Source organism: Drosophila yakuba, chromosome 2L (genome assembly GCF_016746365.2).
Source record: "Drosophila yakuba strain Tai18E2 chromosome 2L, Prin_Dyak_Tai18E2_2.1, whole genome shotgun sequence".
Lineage (NCBI taxonomy): Eukaryota > Metazoa > Arthropoda > Insecta > Diptera > Drosophilidae > Drosophila > Drosophila yakuba.
This window is the reverse complement of record NC_052527.2, coordinates 27,486,378-27,512,993: the sequence shown is the minus strand read 5'-3', so window position 1 is coordinate 27,512,993 and position 26,616 is coordinate 27,486,378. Positions and strand designations below refer to the sequence as shown.

The following is a 26,616-nucleotide window of genomic DNA, read 5'->3' as shown; positions in this document are numbered from 1 at the left end:
GGACACTTGATAGAAATTGCGAAAAACAAACAATTATATACTTATATATAAATTTGTGTGGAGTTGACCAATATTTAGCAAGGGAACCGGCATAAAGGTCGCGGGCAGACCAATCATAAACCTCTCACCATCTCGGTGCCCAAGTAGAGGCTCTGGTGTCCGAGAAGAGGCGGAATAACCTCCATCAGCCAACGCCTAGGAGAAATCCGTGGCCTACGTGGGACCCCTGCTAAATTTGGTGCTCCACGTTCGCAAAGGGTAAACTAGGGTTGACACCCGTCAATTAATGGACGGTCCAGCGGGGGGCACTGCCCCCGACGACGTGGTGGACCCATTCAAACGAAGCGCCAGAATGTCCAGGTCCCCTTCCAAAGGAGTGGGAATCACGGAGATAACGGAGCGAGCTGTAATGCCAGTTCCAGCGACTGTGAGCGTAGCGCAAGCCGTCCCTCAGACGCTTACGTCAACACCCAGCATCGGTGGAGCTACTGCAGCAGAGGACTTGGCCCCCTCAACATCCCAGATGAATAGGAAGAAGATCTCCGACCTCAACAGTGTGCCGTCCCAATATGCACCAGCAAGAACACCGCCTGTTTCGCCGTCTAGGCCACTAGACCTGTCGGCCTACAAAAACGAGGATCTGAGCAGCATCCTGGGCATGATGAACTCGAAAATAGCGGTATTGCTATCAGCTTTCGAGACGCAGCGCCACGTTACCCGGGAAACCAAGGGTGTGATCTCGGAGCTGGCAGCTCTAAATGCCTGAGCTATACAGCTGTAGGAGGCCAAAGCCAAGGAGGCCCCCGCAAAGAGTACGGCAACCCAGACGGAAGCGCAACACAAACCTGCGGCAGCCAGCAAAAGGAGCGCCCCGACGAAGCCTCCGTAGAAGAAACTACTGGTTACCAAGGACGCGATTTTGCAGACGCATAAGGTGAACGAGCCTGTTCCGCCCAGCTTTGCGTCCGTTGCCAAAAAGGGTAACAAAAATTCGGAGTGGACCAAGGTGGCACCTAAGCGACTATGGAAAAAACCGGAGGCCATCATAATCAAGAAGACTGGAGAGGCCTCGTACACGGACATGCTCCGTAAACTTAAAGCAGACCCGTGCCAGTCACAACTGGGCAGCCACGTTAAAAAAATCAGGAGGACCCAACAAGGAGAGCTGTTGCTCGAAGTGGAGGGGAAAGCTGCTGCAAGCATGTCCGAATACAGGGGAGCTATCGAAGAATCCCTTCGGGAAATGGCTGCGGTCCGCACGGGCGCGCGGAGAATGGCGTTAACCTGCAGTGGCATGGATGAGGCGACGACTGCAATGCAGCTTTATAGCTGTATGGCCTCCCAATTCGAAGGGATCCAGCTGAATTCAGAAGATGTGCGTTGGTTGTGCAAAATGAGAGATGGGACCCAAGTGGCGACGGTTACGCTCAGCGTTATCGACGCAATTGGCGTCCTGAATAAGGGGTCAGTAAATGTTGGCTGGTCTCGCTGTCGCATCATCCAGGACACACGCCCCATAAGATGCTATAAGTGCCTGGGCTACGGCCACAGGGCACTCAACTGCAAGGAGCCTGATCGCTCGAACTGCTGTCTCCGGTGCGGCGAACAAGGTCACAAAGCGAAAGGCTGTGTCAACCCGCCGAATTGCCTGATCTGCAACAGCGACACAGACAGGAATCACCCGACAGGTAGCTTTACATGCCCTACCTTTAAAGCGAGCACAACAAAAGGAGCCTTAAGACGCCGCATCCATGATTAACATACTACAGCTTAATGTTAATCACTGCGCAGCTGCACAGAGCCTTCTGTCCCAAACAGCGATAGAGCGCAATGCTGACGTCATGCTACTAAGTGAACCGTACGTCCCTGGTGTGGAAAATGCAGAAGCTCTTTTCGACTCTACTCGTAAGGCGGCAGTCATATGCTGCAGAAACCTCTACATAGAGGACCAGGAAAGTGTGCCAATGCGCGGCATTGCGTACGCTAAAGTGAAGGGTGTACACCTATACAGCTGCTATGCCCCGCCAAGTGACAGCCCGGACCTGTTCGAGGACTTTTTAGACAACCTGATACACCACGCCGGTGACTTCAACGCCTGGGAAATAGAATGGGGAAGCCGGACATCTAACCCCCGAGGTAGGGCCGTTATCGATGCCATGAACCAGCTGGATCTGGTGCTGCTGAACGATGGTGGCAAGCCCACGTTTAACAACGACAGAGGTACATCATTCATCGACGTCACTTTTGTTAACCGAAGTCTACCCTCCACTGCAAATTGGATGGTTCAGGAGGACGTAACTCTGAGCGATCATGCCCTAATTACATTCAGCGCCCGCTCGTCGTGCATTACACAACGACATGCAAGGAGCACCCTTGGGCAAGCATGGGACATCAGAAAGCTGGACAAGGACATGCTGGCCTTTAGCATCGAGCAAATGGAGCAAACAACTGGGCATGCGGAATCCATGGTGGCGTCGCTCATGAAGATGCTGGAAGCTGCATGCGATGCAGCGATGCCGCGAAAGAAGAAAAATGGCAAACGCAAACCTCCGGTCTACTGGTGGAACGGCTCCCTCAACCACCTACGCTCGGAATGCTTCAGGGCAAGGAGACAGGCGCAACGAGCCAGAGGACTTCCTTAGCACGCGGAACTTCACGAGGCTTTTAGATCGAAACGTGCAGATCTTAGAAACGGCATAGCTACTGCGAAAGCAAATGCTTTTAAGGAATTGCTGGCAAGTGTCGACGAAGACCCCTGGGGTATCGCCTACAAAATGGTTAGCAACAAGCTGAAAGCCGCTGAAGGTGGTACTCCACAGGACCCAGTCCTACTGTCAACCATCGTGCAAGAGCTATTTCCAAATCAGGATACCCTATGGCAACCCGCACAAGAAATCCCTGCCCCGGATTTCCCGGGTGTCACTGCAAGTGAGGTCATCGAAGCGGCAAAAAGGATAAAGCCCAACAAAGCCCCTGGTCTCGATGGCATCCCAGGTGTCGTAGTTATGGCTGCCGCAAATGCTAGGCCAGAAATCTTCAGGGACACCTTCCAACAGTGCCTGATTGATGGTGTCTTCCCATCCCGCTGGAAGAACATGAAGCTGGTACTGCTGCCGAAAGGAAAGGGTCCTACCAACGCTGCAGGCAGTTTCCGCCCACTTTGCCTGCTGGGCATCGTGAGAAAGCTCTTCGAACGCATCATATACGCACGCATTGAGGTGTTCACTGAGAGCCCCGATGGCCTACAAAGGCACCAGTATGGTTTCCGGAAAGGTAAAAGCACCCTCGACGCTCTCACTGATCTCTCACTGAGATCTGGCCAAGTCCGCCCTTGATGGAGACCGATGGCTAGGTGGCACCAAGAAGTATTGCGCCATCATCACGCTTGATGTAAAAAATGCGTTTAACACGGCTGGATGGCCAAAAATACTCGGGGCCATGCGCAACATGGGTATTTCTCGATACCTCAGGATCATTATAGGCAGCTACTTCAGGGACCGTATACTTTGGTACGATACTGACGCCGGGCCAAGAAATCACCACGTCTCTGCAGGTGTCCCACAAGGGTCGGTTCTTGGACCAATCCTGTGGAACATAATGTAGGACGGGTTATTGTCCATTAGCAAACCCAGCAAACCCAGCCCTGCCAGGGCTGCTCCAACAGCCGAATCGTGTACCGATACCTAAACAATAATATTCAAACAATATCTAATTTGAATTTCGTTTAGAAGTGGACACTTGATAGAAATTGCGAAAAACAAACAATTATATACTTATATATAAATTTGTGTGGAGTTGACCAATATTTAGCAAGGGAACCGGCATAAAGGTCGCGGGCAGACCAATCATCAACCTCTCACCATCTCGGTGCCCAAGTAGAGGCTCTGGTGTCCGAGAAGAGGCGGAATAACCTCCATCAGCCAACGCCTAGGAGAAATCCGTGGCCTACGTGGGACCCCTGCTAAATTTGGTGCTCCACGTTCGCAAAGGGTAAACTAGGGTTGACACCCGTCAATTAATGGACGGTCCAGCGGGGGGCCCTGCCCCCGACGACGTGGTGGACCCATTCAAACGAAGCGCCAGAATGTCCAGGTCCCCTTCCAAAGGAGTGGGAATCACGGAGATAACGGAGCGAGCTGTAATGCCAGTTCCAGCGACTGTGAGCGTAGCGCAAGCCGTCCCTCAGACGCTTACGTCAACACCCAGCATCGGTGGAGCTACTGCAGCAGAGGACTTGGCCCCCTCAACATCCCAGATGAATAGGAAGAAGATCTCCGACCTCATCAGTGTGCCGTCCCAATATGCACCAGCAAGAACACCGCCTGTTTCGCCGTCTAGGCCACTAGACCTGTCGGCCTACAAAAACGAGGATCTGAGCAGCATCCTGGGCATGATGAACTCGAAAATAGCGGTATTGCTATCGGGAGCGCCCCGACGAAGCCTCCCCAGAAGAAACTACTGGTTAGCAAGGACGCGATTTTGCAGACGCATAAGGTGAACGAGCCTGTTCCGCCCAGCTTTGCGTCCGTTGCCAAAAAGGGTAACAAAAATTCGGAGTGGACCAAGGTGGCACCTAAGCGACTATGGAAAAAACCGGAGGCCATCATAATCAAGAAGACTGGAGAGGCCTCGTACACGGACATGCTCCGTAAACTTAAAGCAGATCCGAGCCAGTCACAACTGGGCAGCCACGTTAAAAAAATCAGGAGGACCCAACAAGGAGAGCTGTTGCTCGAAGTGGAGGGGAAAGCTGCTGCAAGCATGTCCGAATACAGGGGAGCTATCGAAGAATCCCTTCGGGAAATGGCTGCGGTCCGCACGGGCGCGCGGAGAATGGCGTTAACCTGCAGTGGCATGGATGAGGCGACGACTGCAATGGAGCTTTATAGCTGTATGGCCTCCCAATTCGAAGGGATCCAGCTGAATCCAGAAGATGTGCGTTGGTTGTGCAAAATGAGAGATGGGACCCAAGTGGCGACGGTTACGCTCAGCGTTATCGACGCAATTGGCGTCCTGAATAAGGGGTCAGTAAATGTTGGCTGGTCTCGCTGTCGCATCATCCAGGACACACGCCCCATAAGTTGCTATAAGTGCCTGGGCTACGGCCACAGGGCACTCAACTACAAGGAGCCTGATCGCTCGAACTGCTGTCTCCAGTGCGGCGAACAAGGTCACAAAGCGAAAGGCTGTGTCAACCCGCCGAATTGCCTGATCTGCAACAGCGACACAGACAGGAATCACCCGACAGGTAGCTTTACATGCCCTACCTTTAAAGCGAGCACAACAAAAGGAGCCTTAAGACGCCGCATCCATGATTAACATACTACAGCTTAATGTTAATCACTGCGCAGCTGCACAGAGCCTTCTGTCCCAAACAGCGATAGAGCGCAATGCTGACGTCATGCTACTAAGTGAACCGTACGTCCCTGGTGTGGAAAATGCAGAAGCTCTTTTCGACTCTACTCGTAAGGCGGCAGTCATATGCTGCAGAAACCTCTACATAGAGGACCAGGAAAGTGTGCCAATGCGCGGCATTGCGTACGCTAAAGTGAAGGGTGTACACCTATACAGCTGCTATGCCCCGCCAAGTGACAGCCCGGACCTGTTCGAGGACTTTTTAGACAACCTGATACACCACGCCGGTGACTTCAACGCCTGGGAAATAGAATGGGGAAGCCGGACATCTAACCCCCGAGGTAGGGCCGTTATCGATGCCATGAACCAGCTGGATCTGGTGCTGCTGAACGATGGTGGCAAGCCCACGTTTAACAACGACAGAGGTACATCATTCATCGACGTCACTTTTGTTAACCGAAGTCTACCCTCCACTGCAAATTGGATGGTTCAGGAGGACGTAACTCTGAGCGATCATGCCCTAATTACATTCAGCGCCCGCTCGTCGTGCATTACACAACGACATGCAAGGAGCACCCTTGGGCAAGCATGGGACATCAGAAAGCTGGACAAGGACATGCTGGCCTTTAGCATCGAGCAAATGGAGCAAACAACTGGGCATGCGGAATCCATGGTGGCGTCGCTCATGAAGATGCTGGAAGCTGCATGCGATGCAGCGATGCCGCGAAAGAAGAAAAATGGCAAACGCAAACCTCCGGTCTACTGGTGGAACGGCTCCCTCAACCACCTACGCTCGGAATGCTTCAGGGCAAGGAGACAGGCGCAACGAGCCAGAGGACTTCCTTAGCACGCGGAACTTCACGAGGCTTTTAGATCGAAACGTGCAGATCTTAGAAACGGCATAGCTACTGCGAAAGCAAATGCTTTTAAGGAATTGCTGGCAAGTGTCGACGAAGACCCCTGGGGTATCGCCTACAAAATGGTTAGCAACAAGCTGAAAGCCGCTGAAGGTGGTACTCCACAGGACCCAGTCCTACTGTCAACCATCGTGCAAGAGCTATTTCCAAATCAGGATACCCTATGGCAACCCGCACAAGAAATCCCTGCCCCGGATTTCCCGGGTGTCACTGCAAGTGAGGTCATCGAAGCGGCAAAAAGGATAAAGCCCAACAAAGCCCCTGGTCTCGATGGCATCCCAGGTGTCGTAGTTATGGCTGCCGCAAATGCTAGGCCAGAAATCTTCAGGGACACCTTCCAACAGTGCCTGATTGATGGTGTCTTCCCATCCCGCTGGAAGAACATGAAGCTGGTACTGCTGCCGAAAGGAAAGGGTCCTACCAACGCTGCAGGCAGTTTCCGCCCACTTTGCCTGCTGGGCATCGTGAGAAAGCTCTTCGAACGCATCATATACGCACGCATTGAGGTGTTCACTGAGAGCCCCGATGGCCTACAAAGGCACCAGTATGGTTTCCGGAAAGGTAAAAGCACCCTCGACGCTCTCACTGATCTCTCACTGAGATCTGGCCAAGTCCGCCCTTGATGGAGACCGATGGCTAGGTGGCACCAAAAAGTATTGCGCCATCATCACGCTTGATGTAAAAAATGCGTTTAACACGGCTGGATGGCCAAAAATACTCGGGGCCATGCGCAACATGGGTATTTCTCGATACCTCAGGATCATTATAGGCAGCTACTTCAGGGACCGTATACTTTGGTACGATACTGACGCCGGGCCAAGAAATCACCACGTCTCTGCAGGTGTCCCACAAGGGTCGGTTCTTGGACCAATCCTGTGGAACATAATGTAGAACGGGTTATTGTCCATTAGCAAACCCACAGGAGTGGAGCTACTCTGCTTTGCAGACGACGTGGCAGTTGCAGCGGTTGCCAAAACAATACCGGAGTTACAGGACAGGAGCAATGCAGCGATTAGCACAACTATTAGCTGGCTGGAAAACGCCGGTCTAAGTATCGCTGCGCACAAGTCCGAAGTGGTGCTGTTGAGCAGCAGAAAAGCCGTCGAGAGTATGCGGGTCTCGGTCAAAGACGCTCAAATTGAGTCAGCTGGATTCCTTAAGTACCTGGGAGTTCTTGTAGACCACAGACTGTCATTCAAGGAGCATGCGAGATACGCCAGCAGGAAGGCAGCGATGACAGCAGCAGCACTGGCAAGACTCATGCCAAATATAGGAGGACCCAGGATGCCGGCCAGAAGGCTGCTCGTGGCGGTCGCGAAATCTTCGCTTCTATACGCAGCCCCCATCTGGAGGAGTGTCACAAATAAAGTGACGCACTTGGACAACGCGCGTACAGTATCACGGACTCTGGCCCTTAGACTGATCAGAGGATTCAGAACAATCTCGGAAGATGCGGCCCATGTTCTTGCGGGCATCCCCCCGATCGATCTAGAGATAGAGGCTCAATACCTAAAGCGAGAAGGTATTTCCGGAGAAGAGATCACAGACTGGCTGCATGGAGTGTGACAGACTAGGTGGCATGATTCGCAACAAGGGAGATGGACCTACCAACTGATCCCAGATCTAGTTGAGTGGGCAGGATGCGAACACAAGGAGGTGGACTACCACTTGACGCAATTTCTCACCGATCACGGCTGCTTCCGGGGATACCTCTTCAGGTTTCGCCATGTGGACTCAGCCCTGTGCCTGTTCTGTAGCGACTCAGCCGAAACAGCGGAACATATCCTGCTGCACTGTGTAAGGTTCCGTACAGAGAGAGAGATACTGGAGACTCTTGCTGGATCTCCGCTCAGCCCGAGGAACTTAATGCGCACAATGCTGGCGGACAAAACCGTGTGGGTAAGGGCTCATGGCATTATCATCGGCATGATGAAACGAGTTCGCATCGATGAGACGGCCAGCAGACCCGATGGATAAAGAGCACCCCCGGGGCAAGAATACCACCTCAGCGGGCTCGGCTTGTCGTAAAAGGCGACTAAAGAGTTAGCGAAGGAGCGTTTCGCAGCAACGCAAAAAAAGAGGGGTTGCGATCTGGCACCACATCCTGCCCACCGAAGTAATACCTTTACTGGAAGTCCCGGTGAGCGTAGCAAGGACTGGAGAGCGTTCGGAGGTTTTTGTTTATTACGTAGGCGTAACTCTACTTGGAGAGTTATGAATCGTGCATGCCATTCACGGACGGTGGATGGTATCTTTTGAAGATTTTATTTTCCTGCCGTATTTGTAATAAAAAAAAAAAAAAAAAAACAGGATAAGGGCAGGGATTGCGGTGTAGACCAGGAGAACTCTGAAGGTGGACAATCCATCCAACACAAAGGCCGGATAATCAGATTTCTTTGTAAGTCCAAGCACAAATAAAGATCCAAGAACAAAACTGCAAGTGTTATTACTGGTAACCGGGTGATCACGTTATTCTATAAATTTGGTGGGACGAACGCACAAACTATTTTGAGCTAGCCGCACGTATTCCGTAGCGAGCAGACAAACAAAATCAGTTCGTTACACTATAGTGTGACCCGTCATGTGCTGCTTGTTCCGATATTTCTGCCCACCGACTGATACTATCGAGTGCCGATCGACTGCCTTGTGATCGAAGCGCCCCTTCCCTAAGCACAAAGCAAACTCTGACAACAAAATGAATTTTCAGGAAAGTTTTCTCTTTTCCATTTCTTTTTTACTTTAACTTACACCACTTTCTTTTGGCAGCGTGGCTCTCTCTCTTCCACTACCTCACCCCCGGGCGGGCCCGATGCTGTGGATGGATGCCCTCTCTGCGCCGCTCTTTAACACACACACGTGAGTACATAAAGAAATCATTTGCCGCTTCCTCCTCCTCTATTCTTTATGTCCAGGTGATTGTCCGCTGCCGCCACCGAGTGCCTCCCTCGGCGTACTCCCGCACTTGGTGCGCCACTCTGGTGCCTGGGATCGGGGGCTCCTGGGGCTCCGGGTGTGTCGCAGGGGTCGTGGACGGACGGGCGATCGGCACCACCACTGGGTTGGGTGGAGGGCTGGGTGGCCAGTGCCTCTGCCTAACTCTGGCTGTCACCGTTATGTGTCTCGACGTTCTTGTGTCTTCCAACTCTCGGCGCCTTTCATTACGGTACAGTGATCTTTGTTTTGTACCGTCTCTCCTTATTCTTTGCGAAAAGTTGAGCGGCCTTCCTATTGAACGGTTGCGCAGTCTCATTGTCTTCTCTGATCTGAGTCGGATCGGATAATCGTTCCCTGGTGGGTGGGCTGTTGACTCTGGTGAAAACCAGACGAATAACGGTGTTTGTTCCCCAAGGGCACCGACCGCCCCTCAGCGGGCCCTTCCGGCCTCTGACCCAGAGCGGCCAGCCTCGAGTGTTGATTCGTAGTGCGTGTATCCATGGCGGTTGTCGAAGTTTTTGTGTTTCGAACCCTCTGCCAACGCCTCCACCATACTTCGGTTTTGCGCCTTATCTTTGGCTCTCACCGTTATGTGTCTTGACGTTCTTGTGTCTTCCAACTCTCGGCGCCTTTCATTACGGTACAGTTCCCTTTGTTTTATACCGTCTCTCCTCTTTCTTTGGGAAAAGGTGAGCGGCATTCCTATTGAACGGTTGCACAGTCTCATTGTCTTCTCTGACCTGAGCCGGATAGGATCCTTGTTCCCAGGTGGTGGGGCTGTTGACTCTGGCGAAAACCAGACGGATAACGGTCGTTCTTTCGCCTTCCTTTCCCTCTGTCCATTGGCGCAATATTCTGGTTCGCTAATGGTCTTCCTCCGTAGACTCTCGCCTTGGCCTGACGCTAGAACGGTTGTCGGGTCTCGTCCGGTCTCAGGTATTGTCGTCCTTGCACATCCCGCTGCTGGAGACCTTCCGTACCCTTGGTGGTGGTTGTTAAGGCAGGATTCTGCTTCGCTCGTGGTCCGCTTCCGTTGACTCTCGCCTTGGCCTGACGCTAGAACGGTTGTTGGATTCGCAATCTGCGCCCGTTGACTCTCGCCCTGCCCTGACGCTAGAACGGTCGAGCCTAGTCCGTTCTCAGGTGCTATCTTCCTCAACTTTCCCGCCGCTTGTGACCTTACTCCTCCCTGGTGGTGGTTGTCGAGGCAATTCTCTGGTCCGCTCGCGGACCGCATCCGTTGACTCTCGCCTTGGCCTGACGCTAGAACGGCTGCCGAACCCCGTCCGTTCTCAGGTGCTGTCGTTCTCCTGCACACCTTCCGTGCTCTCTTCCGATGGATCAGCATCCACGTTCTCGTCATCATTCTTCTCTTGACCCTGCTGCTTTAGGTCGCGTTTCCTTCCGGTGACTCTGGTTGCCTTCCTGTACCTAGCGTTTCTCTGTCATAGAGTGCGTTCGGTAGTCTTGGCTCGCGGCACGGTGTCGATCATGGCCTTGTATGTGTCCCCACCTATCTTTACCGCTGCGGACAACTGCTGCTCCTCTTCGATTAATTTGCCAGTTAGTTTGGAGAGGCGGCACCTTGCGACCCCGCCTCGCCTCTCTGCAGCTGAGATTGCTGGCCATTTCCCGTTGTCTGGCAGCATTCCGTACTTCGGATTCCTATTTTCCCGCACATCCAGCAAAACAGCAGCCTCTGTTTTCGGCAGCTTCTTGCCCAATGGTCGTGTCCACCGCACCTGCAACAAGCTTCTTGCGGATTGGCAACATGGGTTGGGTTCTGACCCGAGTTACCCGCAAGAGTCGTTCCAGTGTGTCTCTGGGTGGTGACTGGCGGCCTCCATAGGGTCGCGTTTTGACGCCTAGACTGACCCGGGGTATATTGCGCCCACTGTTCCTGGGACTGCGTGCCCAGCTCTCCTGAGTCCTCACACCGTCTACAAGTGACGTGTGCCGCGTAGGAGCTTTGTTGCGCCTGAATTTATGTTCTTCCGCAAAGGCTCATCTGCCAGGATCACGAGTGCCTTTAGGTCGTCCACGTGGTAGGATCTCAACGCTATTCGGAGGTCTGGGGTGCAGTTCTCCTTGATGAGCTCCAGCGTTTCCTTTTTCCCATACCCAAGGGGTCTTATCAGGGTCTGCATCTCGACCATGTAGTCCTTGAATGCCTCCATAAACCCTTGCTTCCTTTGTCTCACCTTGTCCGCGAGCTTTGTAAAGTATCCCCTGGGCAGGAAATACGTTTGGAAACTATCTATAAACTCGGCCCAAGTCCTCCAGGGTTTTTCTTCTCCGTCAAAACGAAAAGACCATTCTCTGACTTGTTTCGCTGGGCCTGGGTCTTTCTAGACTTGGCCTCCTTTCCCTGCTCGTCTCTCTCCGTTGACCTTCCCTCTGCATGTCCTCCATGCTCAGACTTGCGATGAGGTCTTTACCCTCGGGGTTCGTCAGCTTTATGCTTGAACCTGGTCTGTCCAATTCTGTCCAAACTGCTTCGGGTCGTTTTCCGTATCAGCGTTGTACTCCGCTAGGGCCTTTCGCATGTCCTCTGTCCTTCCGGACAGTGATATGTGCAACCTCTGTGCGGCATATGTGAAACCTTTCTTTTTCAAGAAGGTAGATCCAACTTCTACCCATTCTACTTTTTTGTGTCTACTGTCGGGATAATTACGTTATTTGGGCGCCAGATGTAACAAACTGATTTAATTGGTCTGCTCGCTACGGAATACGTGCGGCTAGCTCAATAGATTTTGTACGATCGTCCCACCAAATTTATAGACAACGTGATCACCCGGTTACCAGTAATAACACTTGCAGTTTTCGTTCTTTGGTCTTTATTCGTGCTTGGACTTACAATAAAATCTGATTATCCAGCCGTAGTGCTGGATAAATTGTCCAAGGGCCTCGCTCCTCTGTCTCGCCGCTCTCGTCGTCCTGATTGGCGTGGACCTTCGTGGTTGGGCGCTCGTCATTTGGGCTGAGAATTGTTGTCTTACGCAGACTCACGCCAGCTAACGGCTGTGATCCCCATGGCAAACGCCTGTAGAACAGCAAAACGTCAACCCCACGTCTGGTTCGAACTGGTGTGCCGGTACCACGCCTGTTTGGATCGCACGGACACACTTAGGTAATCGCCTGGTTCAAGTACTCGGTCTCCTACAGAGTTCACCGGGTCTACACCACAATCCCTGCCATTTTTCCTGTGCTTCCTTGGTTTGGCTTCGCCTGTTGGATGCCTCTGGGCTACTCGTGCTTCGTCGTACTGGACCTCAGCTACCTGCGTCTCAATTCGGAGACTTTTCTTGTTCCGCTTCTCGTCCCGCTTCCAGCTTTTGGCGTGCTTATATAGGCCTCCATTTACGGTTCTCTTTGGTCTCCAGTCTCCGGATCCAAATTTCACTAGTTTACCGTTGGCCCGGTCCAAAGCTCGACTTGTCCCGTTATTCGCCTTTAAACCGTTTGACTCCCCAAACTCTCTTTCCTATAAGTTCAGAGACTCCGCACTCTCTTTCTCCACTTCCAGAATCTCCAAACTCTGTCCTCTCAGAGTCTCCAAACTCTCTTTCTCCAGCTCAGAGTCTCCAAACTCTATTTCTCCAGGTTTCGCACTGCCGTTGCTACGCGTTGACTTGTTGCGTAACTGGCAACGGCACATCTCCCCCTTTCTCGGGGAAAATTCAAATCCGGCCTTGCAGTTACCGCAGAACACTCCTGAGATCCCGTTGACCCTCACATCTCCGTCTTAAAGCGCTGATCTCCTTCAGTATGTTCCTCGTTCCTTCTTTTTCAAATCTTGCCGTCCATTTGAATTTCTGTGACGCTACTTCTTTCATCACAAACATTCCGCATTTCGTGTTCTCGTCATCTGGTCACACTTCTGCCCGTCGATCGATTGTTGTCGATAACTTTTTTTTTTGCGGCGTTGCCACCCGATGACCGTAGTGTTTCTCTAGTGTGATTCGTCATGTGCTGCTTGTTCCGATATTTCTGCCCATCGATTGACACTATCGAGTGCCGATCGACCGCCTTGTGATCGAGGCGCCCCCTTCCCTAAGCACATGGTGACAAAGCAAACTCTGACAACAAAAGGAATTTTCAGGTAAGTTTTCTCTTTTCTCTTTTCCATTTCTTTTTTACTTTAACGTACACCACTTTCTTTCGGCAGCGTGGCTCTCTCTCTTCCACTACCTCACCCCCCAGGCGGACCACGATGCTGTGGATGGATGCCCTCTCTGCGCCGCTCTTCAACACACACACGTCGACATGAAAACTGGGTTGGGTGGAGGGCTGGGTGGCCAGTGCCGGGGCGTGGGCGGGATTCCCGCCGTCGGAGTGGGTGAGGGGGGTGGGGATGGCTCCTGGGACCCTATCCGGACCACCTCTGCCGAATGGACATGCCGCGGGGTAGCGGGTACCTCCCTTTCCTCTTGACCGACTGCTTCCTCCTCCTGCCAGGCGACTATGTTCCAGGCCGCTTGCTCCTCTGCCTCCGCCTTTTGGAGCTCCTGCTGCCACCTGCTCTCGGACTCCTCCTTTCTCCTCGACTGGTTCTGCACCCCGCCATGGCCGCCCGCTGCTGCATACGAATGCGCGCCGCCTTGGCGGCTTCGTACTCTTCGCGGGTCGCCAACCGTGGCTCGTGGAGCTTTCGTTGCTACCAGCCGGTCGGCCTCCAGCTTCCGCATGTTCACGTTGGCGACTGCCATCGCCGCCGACGCCTCCCCGCTCCCTCTAGGGTTCCGCCTCGCCTCCTCGAAGACCGGCACGACCCCCGGTTGTCTGCCGCGCTCCTGGCTCTCCTGAGCCTCCAGGTCCTCCTGTCCTTCGCGGGGTCCTCCTCCCACTCCAGTTCACTCTCGTCCGAGGTGACCACTGGTTCTGGGTCCTCGCCTCGATCGTCCTCGGCAACTCGCCTTGGAGTTTGGGTGGGCCGCGGGTGAGGCAACCGCCTACCCCCCGACCGCCCATGCCCCTCTACGGGCCCTTCGGGACTCTGACTCAGAGCGGCCAGCCTCGATTGTTGCTCCGTAGTGCGAGTATCCATGGCGGTTGTCGAACATTTTGTGTTTCGAACCCTCTGCCAACGCCTCCACCATACCTCGGTTTTGCGTCTCCTCTTTGGCTGTCACCGTTATGTCCCTCGGCGGTCTTGTGTTTTCCAACTCTCGTCGCCTGTCTTTACGGTACCGTTCCCTTTGTTTTGTACCATCTCTCCTCTTTCCGCGGGAAAAGTAAAGCGGCCTTCCTATTGAACGGTTGCGCAGTCTCATTGTCTTCTCTGACCTGAGCCGGATTCGATCCTTGTTCCCTGGTGGTGGGTCTGTGGACTCTGGCGAAAACCAGACGGATAACGGTCGTTCTTTCGCCTTCCTTTCCCTCTGTCCCGCTTCGCTCGGTTATGTCCATTGGCGCAATATTCTGGTTCGCTGGTGGGGTGTCTCCGTTGACGCTATACCGGTTGTCGGGTCTCGTCCGCTCTCAGGTATTTCCGTCCTTTCAAATCCCGCTGCTGGAGATCTTCCTTACCCTTGGGGGTGGTTGTTGAGGCAGGATTCTGGTTCGCTCGTGGTCCGCTTCCGTTGACTCTCGCCTTGGCCTGACGCTAGAACGGTTGTTGGATTCGCAATCTGCGCCCGTTGACTCTCGCCCTGGCCTTACGATAGAACGGTTGTCGAGCCTAGTCCGTTCTCAGGTGCTGTCTTCCTCAACTTTCCCGCCGTTTGTGACCTTACTCCTCCCTGGTGGTGGTTATCGAGACAATACTCTGGTCAGCTCGCGGTCCGCATCCGTTGACTCTTGCATTGGGCTGACGCTAGAACGTCTGCCGAACCCCGTCCGTTCTCAGGTGCTGTTGTTCTATCCGCATCCACGTTCTCATCATCATTCTCCTCTTTCCCCTGCTGCTTTAGGTCGCTTACATTTTCCGAGCGGTCATTTTTGACCTTCCGGTGGCGAATCTTACATATCACTTACATATAATCTTACATATGAAATCCACGATTTGGTACGGCCCATCGAACCCCGGAGCTAGTTTGCCCACAAACCCTTCAGACACTTTGGATAAATGGTGCTCTTTGGCCCACACCACTCCTTGGCGTCCACTGCCTTCTCCGCAGGTTTTAATGCCTTGCTTGGTCCTGGGACACCTTTTCCAGGTTCCTCCGCACAATCTCGAATATCTTTTTCATCTTCTCAGCGTTTCCTTCCGGTGACTCTGGTTGCCTTCCTGTACCTAGCGTTTCTCTGTCATAGAGTGCGTTCGGTACTCTTGGCTCGCGGCCCTGTGTCAAAAATGCCGGTGAGTAGCCTGTGGAATCTTAAACACTGGAATTCACAGCCAGTATGATTTCGGGCCATCTTTCATCCCAATTCCTCTGGTTCTGTCCGGCAAACTGCGCTATCATTGCCTTCACAGTGCGGTTGGCTCTCTCCGTTGGATTCTCCTGTGGAGGAATCGTTTAGGAACTTCTTAAAAGCCCGGCTCGTAAACTGCACGCGGTTGTCCGTAATCGGTACTCCAAATCGTGCTACTCTGCGTTCCCTGAACGCTTTCTGCAACGTTTCCGCCGTGGATGTTCGCAAAGGCACCAACTCCGACCACTTTGAAAAGCTGTCGATCAGCACCAACAACATACTGTTTCCATGCTTCGATCTTGGTAGTAGTCCGACGAAATCGGCGCACACTGTCGCCCAGGGCTCCTCCGGGATCTGTGTCAGCATCTTTCCCGCCGTGCAATCATCTTCCGACTGCCTACATGACCGGCTGCCGGGGAGTTGTGGTTTTCGCGTAGGACAGTTTCCCTCAGCTGCCGCGAAACACATAGCTTCCAGGTCACTACATCTTCGTTCCCTGCTCTATGCGGAATCTGCCTTTAAAGGGTACTACGCACCCATACGTAGTCTGGGAACTTTTGGGGATGTGCCTTTATCTTCTCTCGCAATTCCGTGATCCAGCTCCATTCTGAATCGGCTTCTTTGTCCTGCGATCTTCTCAGAATTTCGGGTTCTACTGCGACAGACTCTGGCAGTGGCTGCCTCGATAACGCATCTGCTATCACGTTCAGCTGGCATTTTCTATATGCTACCTCGAAGTCATACTGCTGCAGCTCCCACGCCCATCTGGCAATTCTTCCCGAAAGGCTTTCTATGTTGTTCAGCCACTTCAGTGCCATATGATCCATCACTACCTTAAAGTGGTAGCCCTCCAGGTATGTCTTTAGCTTTCGAATAGCCCACAAAATTGCCAAGCATTCCTTCTCTGTTGTTGAGTAGTTCTTCTCGGCTCTGTTTAGGGTCCGGCTAGAGTATGAAATGACCTTTTCGCCATCTTCCGTGTCCTGTGTGAGGATTGCGCCAATCCCGTAGTCACTGGCGTCCATTTGCAGGATGAACATTTTCCCGAAGTCGGGGCACTCCAAGACTGGGTCTGGCTTGAAGAATTGGCATTTCTCTGGGTTTATCCTTAGGTTCGCGTTCTTCAAACGGCGGAACCCTTCCCTGAGGTTTCTTTTGTGTTCCTCTAGGGTGCGGCCGATCACGATGATGTCATCCTGATACGCAAACGCATGTCGCTACATTTCCGGTCCAATCACCTGATTTAGGGCGCGTTGAAATGTGGCCGACGCGGAGTGTAGTCCAAACGACGTCAGTCTCCATTGGAACAGCCCTTTTCCTGGGACCGTGAAAGCCGTGAAGCCCCGGCTTGACTTTTCCAACGGTATGTGCCAATACCCATTCTTGAGGTCCAGACTGCTTATGAAGCGCGCCTCCCTTAGTTGGTCGATGATGTAGTTTATCCGTGGCATCGGGTAGGCATCCTTTATGGATTTTGCGTTTATCTGCCTGAAGTCCACACATAATCTCCATTCTTCCGTTTTCTTTTTCACCATGACTATGGGTGAGCTGTACGGGCTCCTTGAATGCTCTATCATTCCCATCTCCAGAAGTTCGTCCACCTTTGCATTGATCTCCCCTAGAATCTTTGGATTCTTAGGATAGTATCTCTGCTTAATTGGTTTATCATCCTTCATGGTTATCGTGTGCTCGGCTATACAAGATGTTCCGGTCATGGAGTAAAACTCCGCGAGCTCTGTTTCCAGGAACTTGTTCATGTCGTCCTCTTCGCCGTTCTTTTGGACTACTGCGACCGACAACTTTTCCTCGAGCCACCCGTTGTCTCTGCCTTTAAACCGTTTGACTCTCCAAACTCTCTTTCCTATAAGTTCAGAGACTCTGCACTCTCTTTCTCCACTTCCAGAATCTCCAAACTCTCTCCTCTCAGAGTCTCCAAACTCTCTTTCTCCAGCTCAGAGTCTCCAAACTCTATTACTACGCGTTGACTTGTTGAGTAAATGGCAAAGGCAGACCCTCCTCATGCGATCACCATCCACATGTGTGCGGATTTTCAACTCCTCACATCTTCCCCTTTCTCTGGGAAAATTCAAATCCGGCCTTGCAGTTACCGCAGAACACTCCTGAGATCCCGTTGACCCTGGGACCCTATCCGGACCACCTCTGCCGAATGGACATGCCGCGGGGTAGCGGGTACCTCCCTTTCCTCCTGACCAACTGCTTCCTCCTCCTGCCAGGCGACTATGTTCCAGGCCGCTTGCTCCTCTGCCTCCGCCTTTTGGAGCTCCTGCTGCCTCCTGCTGCCACCTGCTCTCGGACTCCTCCTTTCTCCTCGACTGGTTCTGCACCTCGTGCATGGCCGCCATGGCCGCCCGCTGCTGCATACGAATGCGCGCCGCCTTGGCGTCTTCGTACTCTTCGCGGGCCGCCAACCGTGGCTCGCGGAGCTTTCATTGCTACCAGCCGGTCGGCCTCCAGCTTCCGCATGCTCACGCTCCCTCTAGGGTTCCGCCTCGCCTCCTCGAAGACCGGCACGACCCCCGGTTGTCTGCCGCGCTCCTGGCTCTCCTGAGTATCTAGGTCCTCCTTTCCTTTGCGGGGTCCTCCTCTCGTCCGAGGTGACCACTGGTTCTGGGTCTTCGGGTGGGCAGCGGGTTAGGCAATCGCCTACCCTTGGCCTGACGCTAGAACGGTTGTTGGATTCGCAATCTGCGCCCGTTGACTCTAGCCCTGGCCTGACGCTAGAACGGTTGTTGGATTCGCAATCTGCGATCGTTGACTCTCGCCCTGGCCTGACGCTAGATCGGTTGTCGAGCCTGGTCCGTTCTCAGGTGCTGTCTACCTCAACTTTCCCGCCGTTTGTGACCTTACTCCTCCCTGGTGGTGGTTATCGAGGCAATACTCTGGTCTGCTCGCGGTCCGCATCCGTTGACTCTTGCCTGGGCCTGACGCTGTAATGGTTGTCAGACTCGCGGTCTGCATCCGTTGACTCTCGCCTTGGCCTGACGCTAGAACGGCTGCCGAACGCCGTCCGTTCTCAGGTGCTGTCGTTCTCCCGCATGCCTTCCCTGCTCTCTTCCGATGGATCCGCTCCACGTTCTCGTCATCATTCTCCTCTTGACCCTACTGCTTTAAGTCGCTGACATGTACCGTGCGGTCATTTTTGTTCTTCCGGTGGCGAATCTTACATATCACTGGCGATATGAAATCCACGATTTGGTACGGGAAATCGAACCTCGGAGCTAGTTTGGCCGCGAGCCTTTCAGCCGCTTTTGACAGATGGTGCTCCTTAGCCCACACCACTTTACCAATCCTTGGCTTCCACTGCCTTCTCCGCAGGCTGTAATGCCTTCTTGGTCTTAGGACACCCTCTCCAGGTTCCTGCGCACAATCTCGAAGACCTCTCTCATCTTTTCAGCGTTTCCTTCCGGTGACTTTGATAGCCGTCCTGTACCTAACGTTTCTCTGTCATAGAGTGCGTTCGGTAGTCTTGGCTCGCGGCCTTGAGTCAAAAATGCCGGTGAGTAGCCTGTGGAATCTGAAATACTGGAATTCACTGGCCATCTTTCATCCCAATTCCTCTGGTTCTGTCCGGCAAACTGCGCTATCATTGTCTTCACAGTGCGGTTGGCCCTCTTTCTCGGATTCTCCTGTGGGGTGTACGGTGTATACACCCAAATCATTATTCAATCCCCAATTCTTAATATCGTCAGCCCAACACTGGCAACAAAACTAATAACCCTTTTAGAGACAACAAAACACCCAATTATGGGCTACACAACATAAAAGAGGATAAACTTACCCAACACTCTCCTATCAACCTAAATTTTTAGGCACCAGCCTCAGAAACCCAACAGGATACATAAATTCTACCACACATGTCATTTCTTATCAATACAGTATCCACTAACTCTTTCATCGACCCAAAATCTGCCAACCAGCTAAATTGCACAATTCTACCAATTTCTAATTCAATTACAAAAGCATTATAGAGTTTCAAAATCGAGGAAAGAGCAATACTCTTAATGCCTTCAAAGCCGAAGGCCAATTTACTCTACTGAAATTAAAATTGCTCTCTTATTTCAATGGTCTCATAAGAGTGGAACTATTATCACACCTAGAAACAAAAATAAATTAAAAAAGCACTGGCTACCCTTCAACGGGTTATGGACAGCGTTCTTGGTGACCTTTTTTGCTTAGTCTATCTTAACGACATTATAATTTTTTCACATTCCCTACAAAAACATTTATTGGACATAAAAATGGTATTTGAAAAACTTAGAACAGCAAATTTTAAACTACAACCTTCAAAATCAGAATTTCTAAGAAAAGAAATAGAATTTTTAGGCTACATAGTCACACATCAAATTCTTCCTCGGTCTGTAAGGGTACTATAGGAAGTTAAAAAGAAACTATGCACGAATAAAAAAATCCATGACTAATCAACTGAAAAAGAAAAGTAAAATTACTACTGAAAAAGACTTTTTAGATGCATTCGAACAGTGCAAAACTCTTATTTGCAATGTCCTAATTATTTTACACCCAGACTTCGAAAAACCATTCATTCTTACTACTAATGCTCGTAACTTCGCGTTAGGAGCAGTACTTTCTCAAGCCCCCTTACAAATCGATAAACCTGTATGCTTCGCCAGCAGGACTATTTCTGATACCGAAGTCAATTATTCAACCATTGAAAAGAAACGCCAGCAATACTATGGGCAGTAAAATGCTTCAGTAAATGCTTCACCATATATCTATGGTGTAAAATTTACTTTTGTTACAGATCACAAACCATTAATTTGGCTAATGAACTTTAAAGAACACAGCTAAAATATAATCCGTTGGAGACTCCAACTCATGGAATACGATTTTGAAATAACTCATAGGAAAGGTTCACAAAATGTAATTGTGAACGCCTAAAGTCGAGCAGACCCAAATTTAAACCACAACAAAACCACATCTGAAAAACCTATTACCCATTTTAACATACAACTAATACTAGAAATAGATACAAATACGTCTTGCCAAACTACACCAACCCTAAAACCTAACAGGATGTGCGCCTTCTTGGCAGACGATAAAATTTCCGAATTAATTAAAAAAGCATTTCTAACCAAATAAGCACACAAGAAACACTTTAAAATTACCAGATCACTTCCCCACGAAATCGTAGTAACCTTCGAACAAAATAAATTTACATTAACTACTATCACATTAATAGCAATTACAGAGGCATAGAGAAAACATTCCTTCACCTCAAAAGGGAAACTTACTCCCCCAATATGAAAAGCAAAATCTCGCAATTAATTAGAAATTGTGAAACCGGTATAAAGCTCAAATACGACAGGCAACCACAAAATATTGAATTCGAAACCCCTTGACATAATACGCATCGACATCTAAACCATTAACAATAACTTTAACCTGATAATCATAAGTTCTCGAAATTCGCAGCTGTCTACCCTATTCCTAAATTAATCAAAAACGTTTTCAGTTAATTTGGACAACCTAAAAAATTATTACATTACCAAGGAGTAGAATTATGTAACGACATATTTCGCAAGTTCTGTTCTCAATATAATATACTTTTCCATGTCACATCCTTCAAACAATAATCGAGTAATTCGCTAATCGAGTAATTCGCTAAAGCCAGATACTGCGACATAAAAGAAACGGATCTCACGGCGGACGTGTTCAACCTGCCAATCATCTCCTCCAACTAGATCATAACCCACATCAATGGCGCTGCTATAACAAGGTACAATAAATGCGCACTACAAATCAACGAAATAAACTACCTCAACACATTATTTTCTCGTAGACAGCAGGTCAGCACATGCATTTACATACAAATCCTTTCTGTTGTATCAAGTACTTTATTTCTAAGAACCACAAACTTGAAATACATATATCACTTACACACAAACAAATTTGGTTCGCGATGCATATGTGTGTGAGCTTTCAGTTTTGTCAGGAATTAAGTAGGTAGCGCGACTAATTAATCAAAATAAGAGATGATACACGAAGTAAGGTAAGAATAAGTTTTAGACGATGTTAACGTTTTTGACGCTCGTAATCACGTCCGCTTTGATCGTTGGTTCTCTCTCGACTCCCTCATGGCATTCCCTTTTTATATTTTCCAACACCGAATGTGTACATATGGAACTTATAAGGATGCCACCAGGTTGAGTTTTAATTGGAGTGTGACACATATATACATATTCATAAAAGCTTATTTAAGGCAAAGAATACAGATGGCAGTCAGTTGATTTTCAACACCGAACACACCGACAAGTGTCTTTCTTCTCTTTGAACAGACGGACATGGCCAGATCAACTCGGCTATTAATCCTGATAAAGAATAAGTAGTTTCCCGAAAAGAAACTGCACACTTTTAATTGCTAATTTCTCGCACTGCAAGCGTTCGATCACGCTATGCGATGCACCGTTAGAAAGCTTAATAAATTTTGCGTAATTATCATAATCTCTTTTGACTAATCGCTGTTCAGTTTCAACAATGCCTCGAATAGAAGAACACTTGCGCCAAAAAACTATGCACAGTTACTGCACAGAAAACGGTGTGTCGTACAGACAATTAGCTAAACGCTACAAAGTTAGTATCAAAAGTGTCAAAAACAAAATATTTAAGTTTGGAGACACGTATTCTATGAAAGATCGACCAAAAACCGGAAGAAAAACTGGTCCCAGGTATCAAGATACTGATAAAAATATATTAGCCTTGATCACCAAAAACAGGTCGATGTCAGTACGAGATTTGGCAAAAAGCCGGAACGAGTAGATCTATGGTGGAAAGAGTAAAGCAACGTAATAATTTGAAGACATAAAAAAAATAAAAAGTACCAAAAAAAGTAGCAAAGACAACTACAAGTCGGCAAATCTAGAGTACAAATGCGTTATTATGGACGAAGACGCCTATGCAAAATTGGACTCGAGAACTTTACCCGGCCATCAATTTTATACCAAAACCAAAAGTGGGACTGTTGCCGATTCCGTGTCCAAATTTGAAGTGGAAAAATTTGGAGAGAAAGTACTAATATGGCAGGCCATTTGCTCCTGTGGCTTAAGAAGCAGCCCATTTTTCATAAAAGGCACCATAAACGCAGATTTTTACATGAAGGAGGGCTTAAAAAAGCGTTTGATTCCATTTTATAAAAAACACAATGTCTCAACAATATTTTGGCCAGACCTCGCAACAGCTCACTATGCCCATTTAACTTTGGCCTTACTCAATTCAAAAAACATCAATGTTGTGTCAAAAGAGGAAAATCCACCAAATTGCCCAGAACTTCGCCCAATTGAGAGATATTGGGCTATTGTTAAACGCAATTTGAAGAAGAATGGTAGTCTCTCCAAAAACATCGAAGAAATGAAAAAATTTGGATGTGTGCCACACGTGAGGTTACCAAGGAGTCTGTGCGGAACCTGCTGCGTGGCGTTAAGCAAAAAATTTAAAACTTAGAGACTGAACTTTCATTAAATTTTCTTAACAGAACTCACGGCTAACGTATTATACGAAATAATAAAAAAAAATAAAATCGGGAAAGAAATCTTAAAGTTATAACAAAAACTAAGTGTGCAGTAAGTGGGTGACTCCTTATATTTACTTTATAAGATCGGAAACGCTTCCTACTGCCTGTAGGACGATTCAAGTATACCTTTTTACGTTACGAGTAACGGGTATAATTAAAGGCAGCGAACATTATAGCCAAATAACGGAATCTGCCGCTAATTGTTCTGTGCGCTTATCTTCCCGCTTGAACAGAATTTGTTGTTGTTGCCGTTGCCGTGTCTGCTGACAATTCTGAAATTCAGTAACATACTGCTGATGCAAACAGGTTGAAATTTTTGAGTCGCAAGGCGACTGCGCTATATAATAAAGTCTAATAATTAGCAGATTCTTTATCAAGTTCTGCGTTAACTTCGTTTGACGATTCCGTTCTTCATGTGAGGTTGCAGCTTATCGATAAGCTGCAAAAAACATTTTGAAAAATTCTGAGCGAGCTTGAAGAGCTAGAGTTTCATCCAACTCAATTGAAAGCGATTTGAGTGAGAAATATGATTTTTGTGGTTCTTAAAAATAAAGTACTGGATACAGATGAAAGGATTTGTATGTAAATGCATGCTGTCTACGAGAAAAGAATGTGTTGACAGCTTTTTGGGCGTATGTCGTCGGCTGACCGGCCGCTGATGTTTATGTTGCAACTTTGTTCGATGGTATGACAAAGCTTCCCGGTTCAATGTCTTCTATGTGTGTGAGCGTGGCGGCTTAGGGGGAGGGGTGGTGTATGGTACCGCTGGGTCGGTAACTTCTTTTATTAACTTTTTTTATTAGTCACCGCATTAATGGTAGAAAGAAGTCGGAATGCTCTTCTGTTGACACTGCCGTGCTGAGGTAGTTTATTTCGTTGATTATTAGTGCGCATTTATTGTACCTTATTATAACAGAGCCATTGATGTGGGAGTTCGTGTTTCGTTGTGGTTTAAATTTGGGTCTACTCGACTTAAAGCGTCCGCAATTACATTTTGTGAATCTTTATGAATTATTTCATTAGCCAAATTAATGGTTTGTGATCTGTAACAAAAGTAAATTTTACACCATAGATATATGGTGAAGCATTTACTGAAACATTTTACTGCCTATATTATTGCTAGCGTTTCTTTTCTATGGTTGCATAATTGACTTCGGTATCAGAAATAGTCCTGCTGGCGACACATACAGGTTTATCGATTTGTAAGGAGCCTTGAGATAGTACGGCTCCTAACGCGAAGTTACTAGCATCAGTAGTAAGAATGAATGGTTTTTCGAAGTCTGGGTGTAAAAGAATTAGGTCATTGGAAATAAGAGTTTTGCACTGTCCGAGCTAGGCCTAGGAACACATATGTTAAATAGAGATGAAGTCGAAAAATTGAATTCAACACGAGCACACGCATTTTTTCGTTGTCGTAGTTCCGAAATTAAACCTAATTCTTCTTGCCACCAAAGTTCAATCTTATTAATAAACTAATTAAAATCTTCATGGCGCCCCCGGGGGGACAAGAATTAGTTTAAACAAATTAGTGACAGTGACCCATATAATATATAATATAATATATATATATATATAATAATATAAAAGTGCAACATAAAAAAAAAAATTGTTCTTTGTTTTTTTTTGAGTGCAATAAATAAATATATTGTTGCCCGCGACGCGGTATTGTGCTTAGACAATAAATATTTCTTAAACATATTCCGTGTCGGTTGCGAAATACCCTGCTTCCGGAATTGCCGCCACCACCGAGGGAACTTTTAAGGAAAGTGGCCGCTAAAATTAGCATTCGGAAATCACAGGTATTTGTGCAAAATTGAAAGCTAGAGTTATAGACAAATTTAATGTTTATGGAATATTGCACCTCGCTTTCAGTTCTTGGCACATATGTACGTATCAATATAGTAGAGCTAGATTGCATGCAAATTATTCAATTTATTAGTTGATAAAATAAATACACATACGTATATTGAACCGCTTTTAGACGCAACATTTATTATTTTGTACTGTATTATTGCAATCACTGTCGCCCCCCTTCCCCTTCTCGTTCGATGAAACTCGCACTAATAGTTGGGAAGTTAATCCAAGCTTGCGCACTAATACACAGACAGCCTTATATAGCTGCAGCGGTAAACTTTTCGCTTCGCTAATGCACCGCTACCTGCGTTGTTGCTGTTTGGCCCTTTTTCTTTGGCGCGCTTAGATTAGCGGACCGTCAAGTGACGCTCTACCCTGTATTCTGCGGGTATACCCTTTTCGGCGTCATTTCGCACCCACTATTAATTGATACTGCGTGACTTGAATTTCAATTTAAATAATTGGTTTTCGTTGTTCTCATCAGAAAAATATTTAATATACATTTCGAACAATAAATGAATAATTTATTAAATTAAAAAAACACCTATTTTTTTTGTTTAATAAATTTCTAATTATTGATTCGAAGGCTATTAAATTATATTGTCGGTCTGATTTGAGATAATTTCTTTCGGCCATTTATTTATTTAATTCGGAAATAAAATTTAATTAATTTAAATATTTAATTTAAAATGAGCCTAGAAATGAGACTAGAAAACTAAAATGCTTCAATTAGTAAGGCAAATCTATTACAAGAACAGATAGAAGACATAGATTGTAGCGATGAATTTGACGACAAGTTGAAAGAGCTTTGTATAGTGACCAAGGCAAAAATAATGTCCCTGTTATCTGCCTTGAAGGTAGCAAGCGTCAGCGAAGCTCCGGGATCAGCTGCTGTAGCTCCAACTCGTGCGCGACTTCCGAATTTGGCATTGCCAAAATTCAGTGGAGATTATTCGGAGTTCAAAAATTTCCAGCATTCCAGTTATCGAAAAATTTAACCATTTAATTTCATGTCTGTCTGGTGAAGCTTTAGGTACAGTTAAAGCTTACCAAGTCACCGAGAGCAATTACGAAAAGGCACTAGCCAGTTTAAAAAAGGTTTACGATAACGAATGCCTCATCTTTATGAATAATATATCAGCATTGTTTAGTCTGCCTAAAAGTCAGTCCGCTTCCTCCTTGAGAAACCTTATCGATACTGTTTCTTCGATTTATGGTTCTCTGTTATCGATAGGAAATGATACAAAAATTTCGAATGCAATGTTGATATATTTGGTATTGAATAGGGTCGACCCAGTGACCAAACCAAAATGGGAGGAACTTTGCCGCTTTGGGCCGATTTTGAAAAAATGTTAAATCGCCGATATCAGCATTTATTAGCTGAAGAATCGACAAAGCCGAAGCAAGATAAAATTGTGTCGAGCAAGCCACATAATCGTAGCTCATTCTCGTGTTCCTTCTCCAATAGCAAGCCTCAGCAAACTGGTAGCTATTGCAATGCAGCAGATCATTTGCTACAGAATTGTAGCCCATTTGGGCGTCTCTCTGTAATGCAAAGGTTCGAGTTTGTAAAGTCTGCCTCCTTATGTATCAATTGTCTGCGAAAAGCCCATACTGTTTCGAAATGCAAAGGCAAAAAGTGTCGAGCTTGTG

At 48.5% G+C, this 26,616-nt stretch overlaps 2 protein-coding genes across 2 annotated transcripts; one reads left to right on the top strand and one right to left on the bottom strand.

Annotated features, from left to right (window-relative positions):
- The first annotated feature begins 352 nt into the window (after window positions 1-352).
- Window positions 353-2,642, top strand: LOC122319483. Its single transcript, XM_043206812.1, has 3 exons — window positions 353-733; window positions 926-1,688; window positions 1,792-2,642. The coding sequence occupies exons 1-3, from the start codon at window positions 353-355 to the stop codon at window positions 2,640-2,642; spliced, it is 1,995 nt and encodes a 664-aa protein (XP_043062747.1).
- A 10,048-nt stretch (window positions 2,643-12,690) lies between these two features.
- On the bottom strand, window positions 12,691-14,479 carry LOC120320514 (actin cytoskeleton-regulatory complex protein pan-1-like). The gene is made up of 3 exons (XM_043206811.1): window positions 14,188-14,479; window positions 13,467-14,052; window positions 12,691-12,874 (listed from the first exon to the last, which is right to left on the bottom strand). Exons 1-3 carry the CDS (start codon window positions 14,477-14,479, stop codon window positions 12,691-12,693), a joined length of 1,062 nt encoding a protein of 353 aa, XP_043062746.1.
- Between the last annotated feature and the right edge of the window lie 12,137 nt (window positions 14,480-26,616).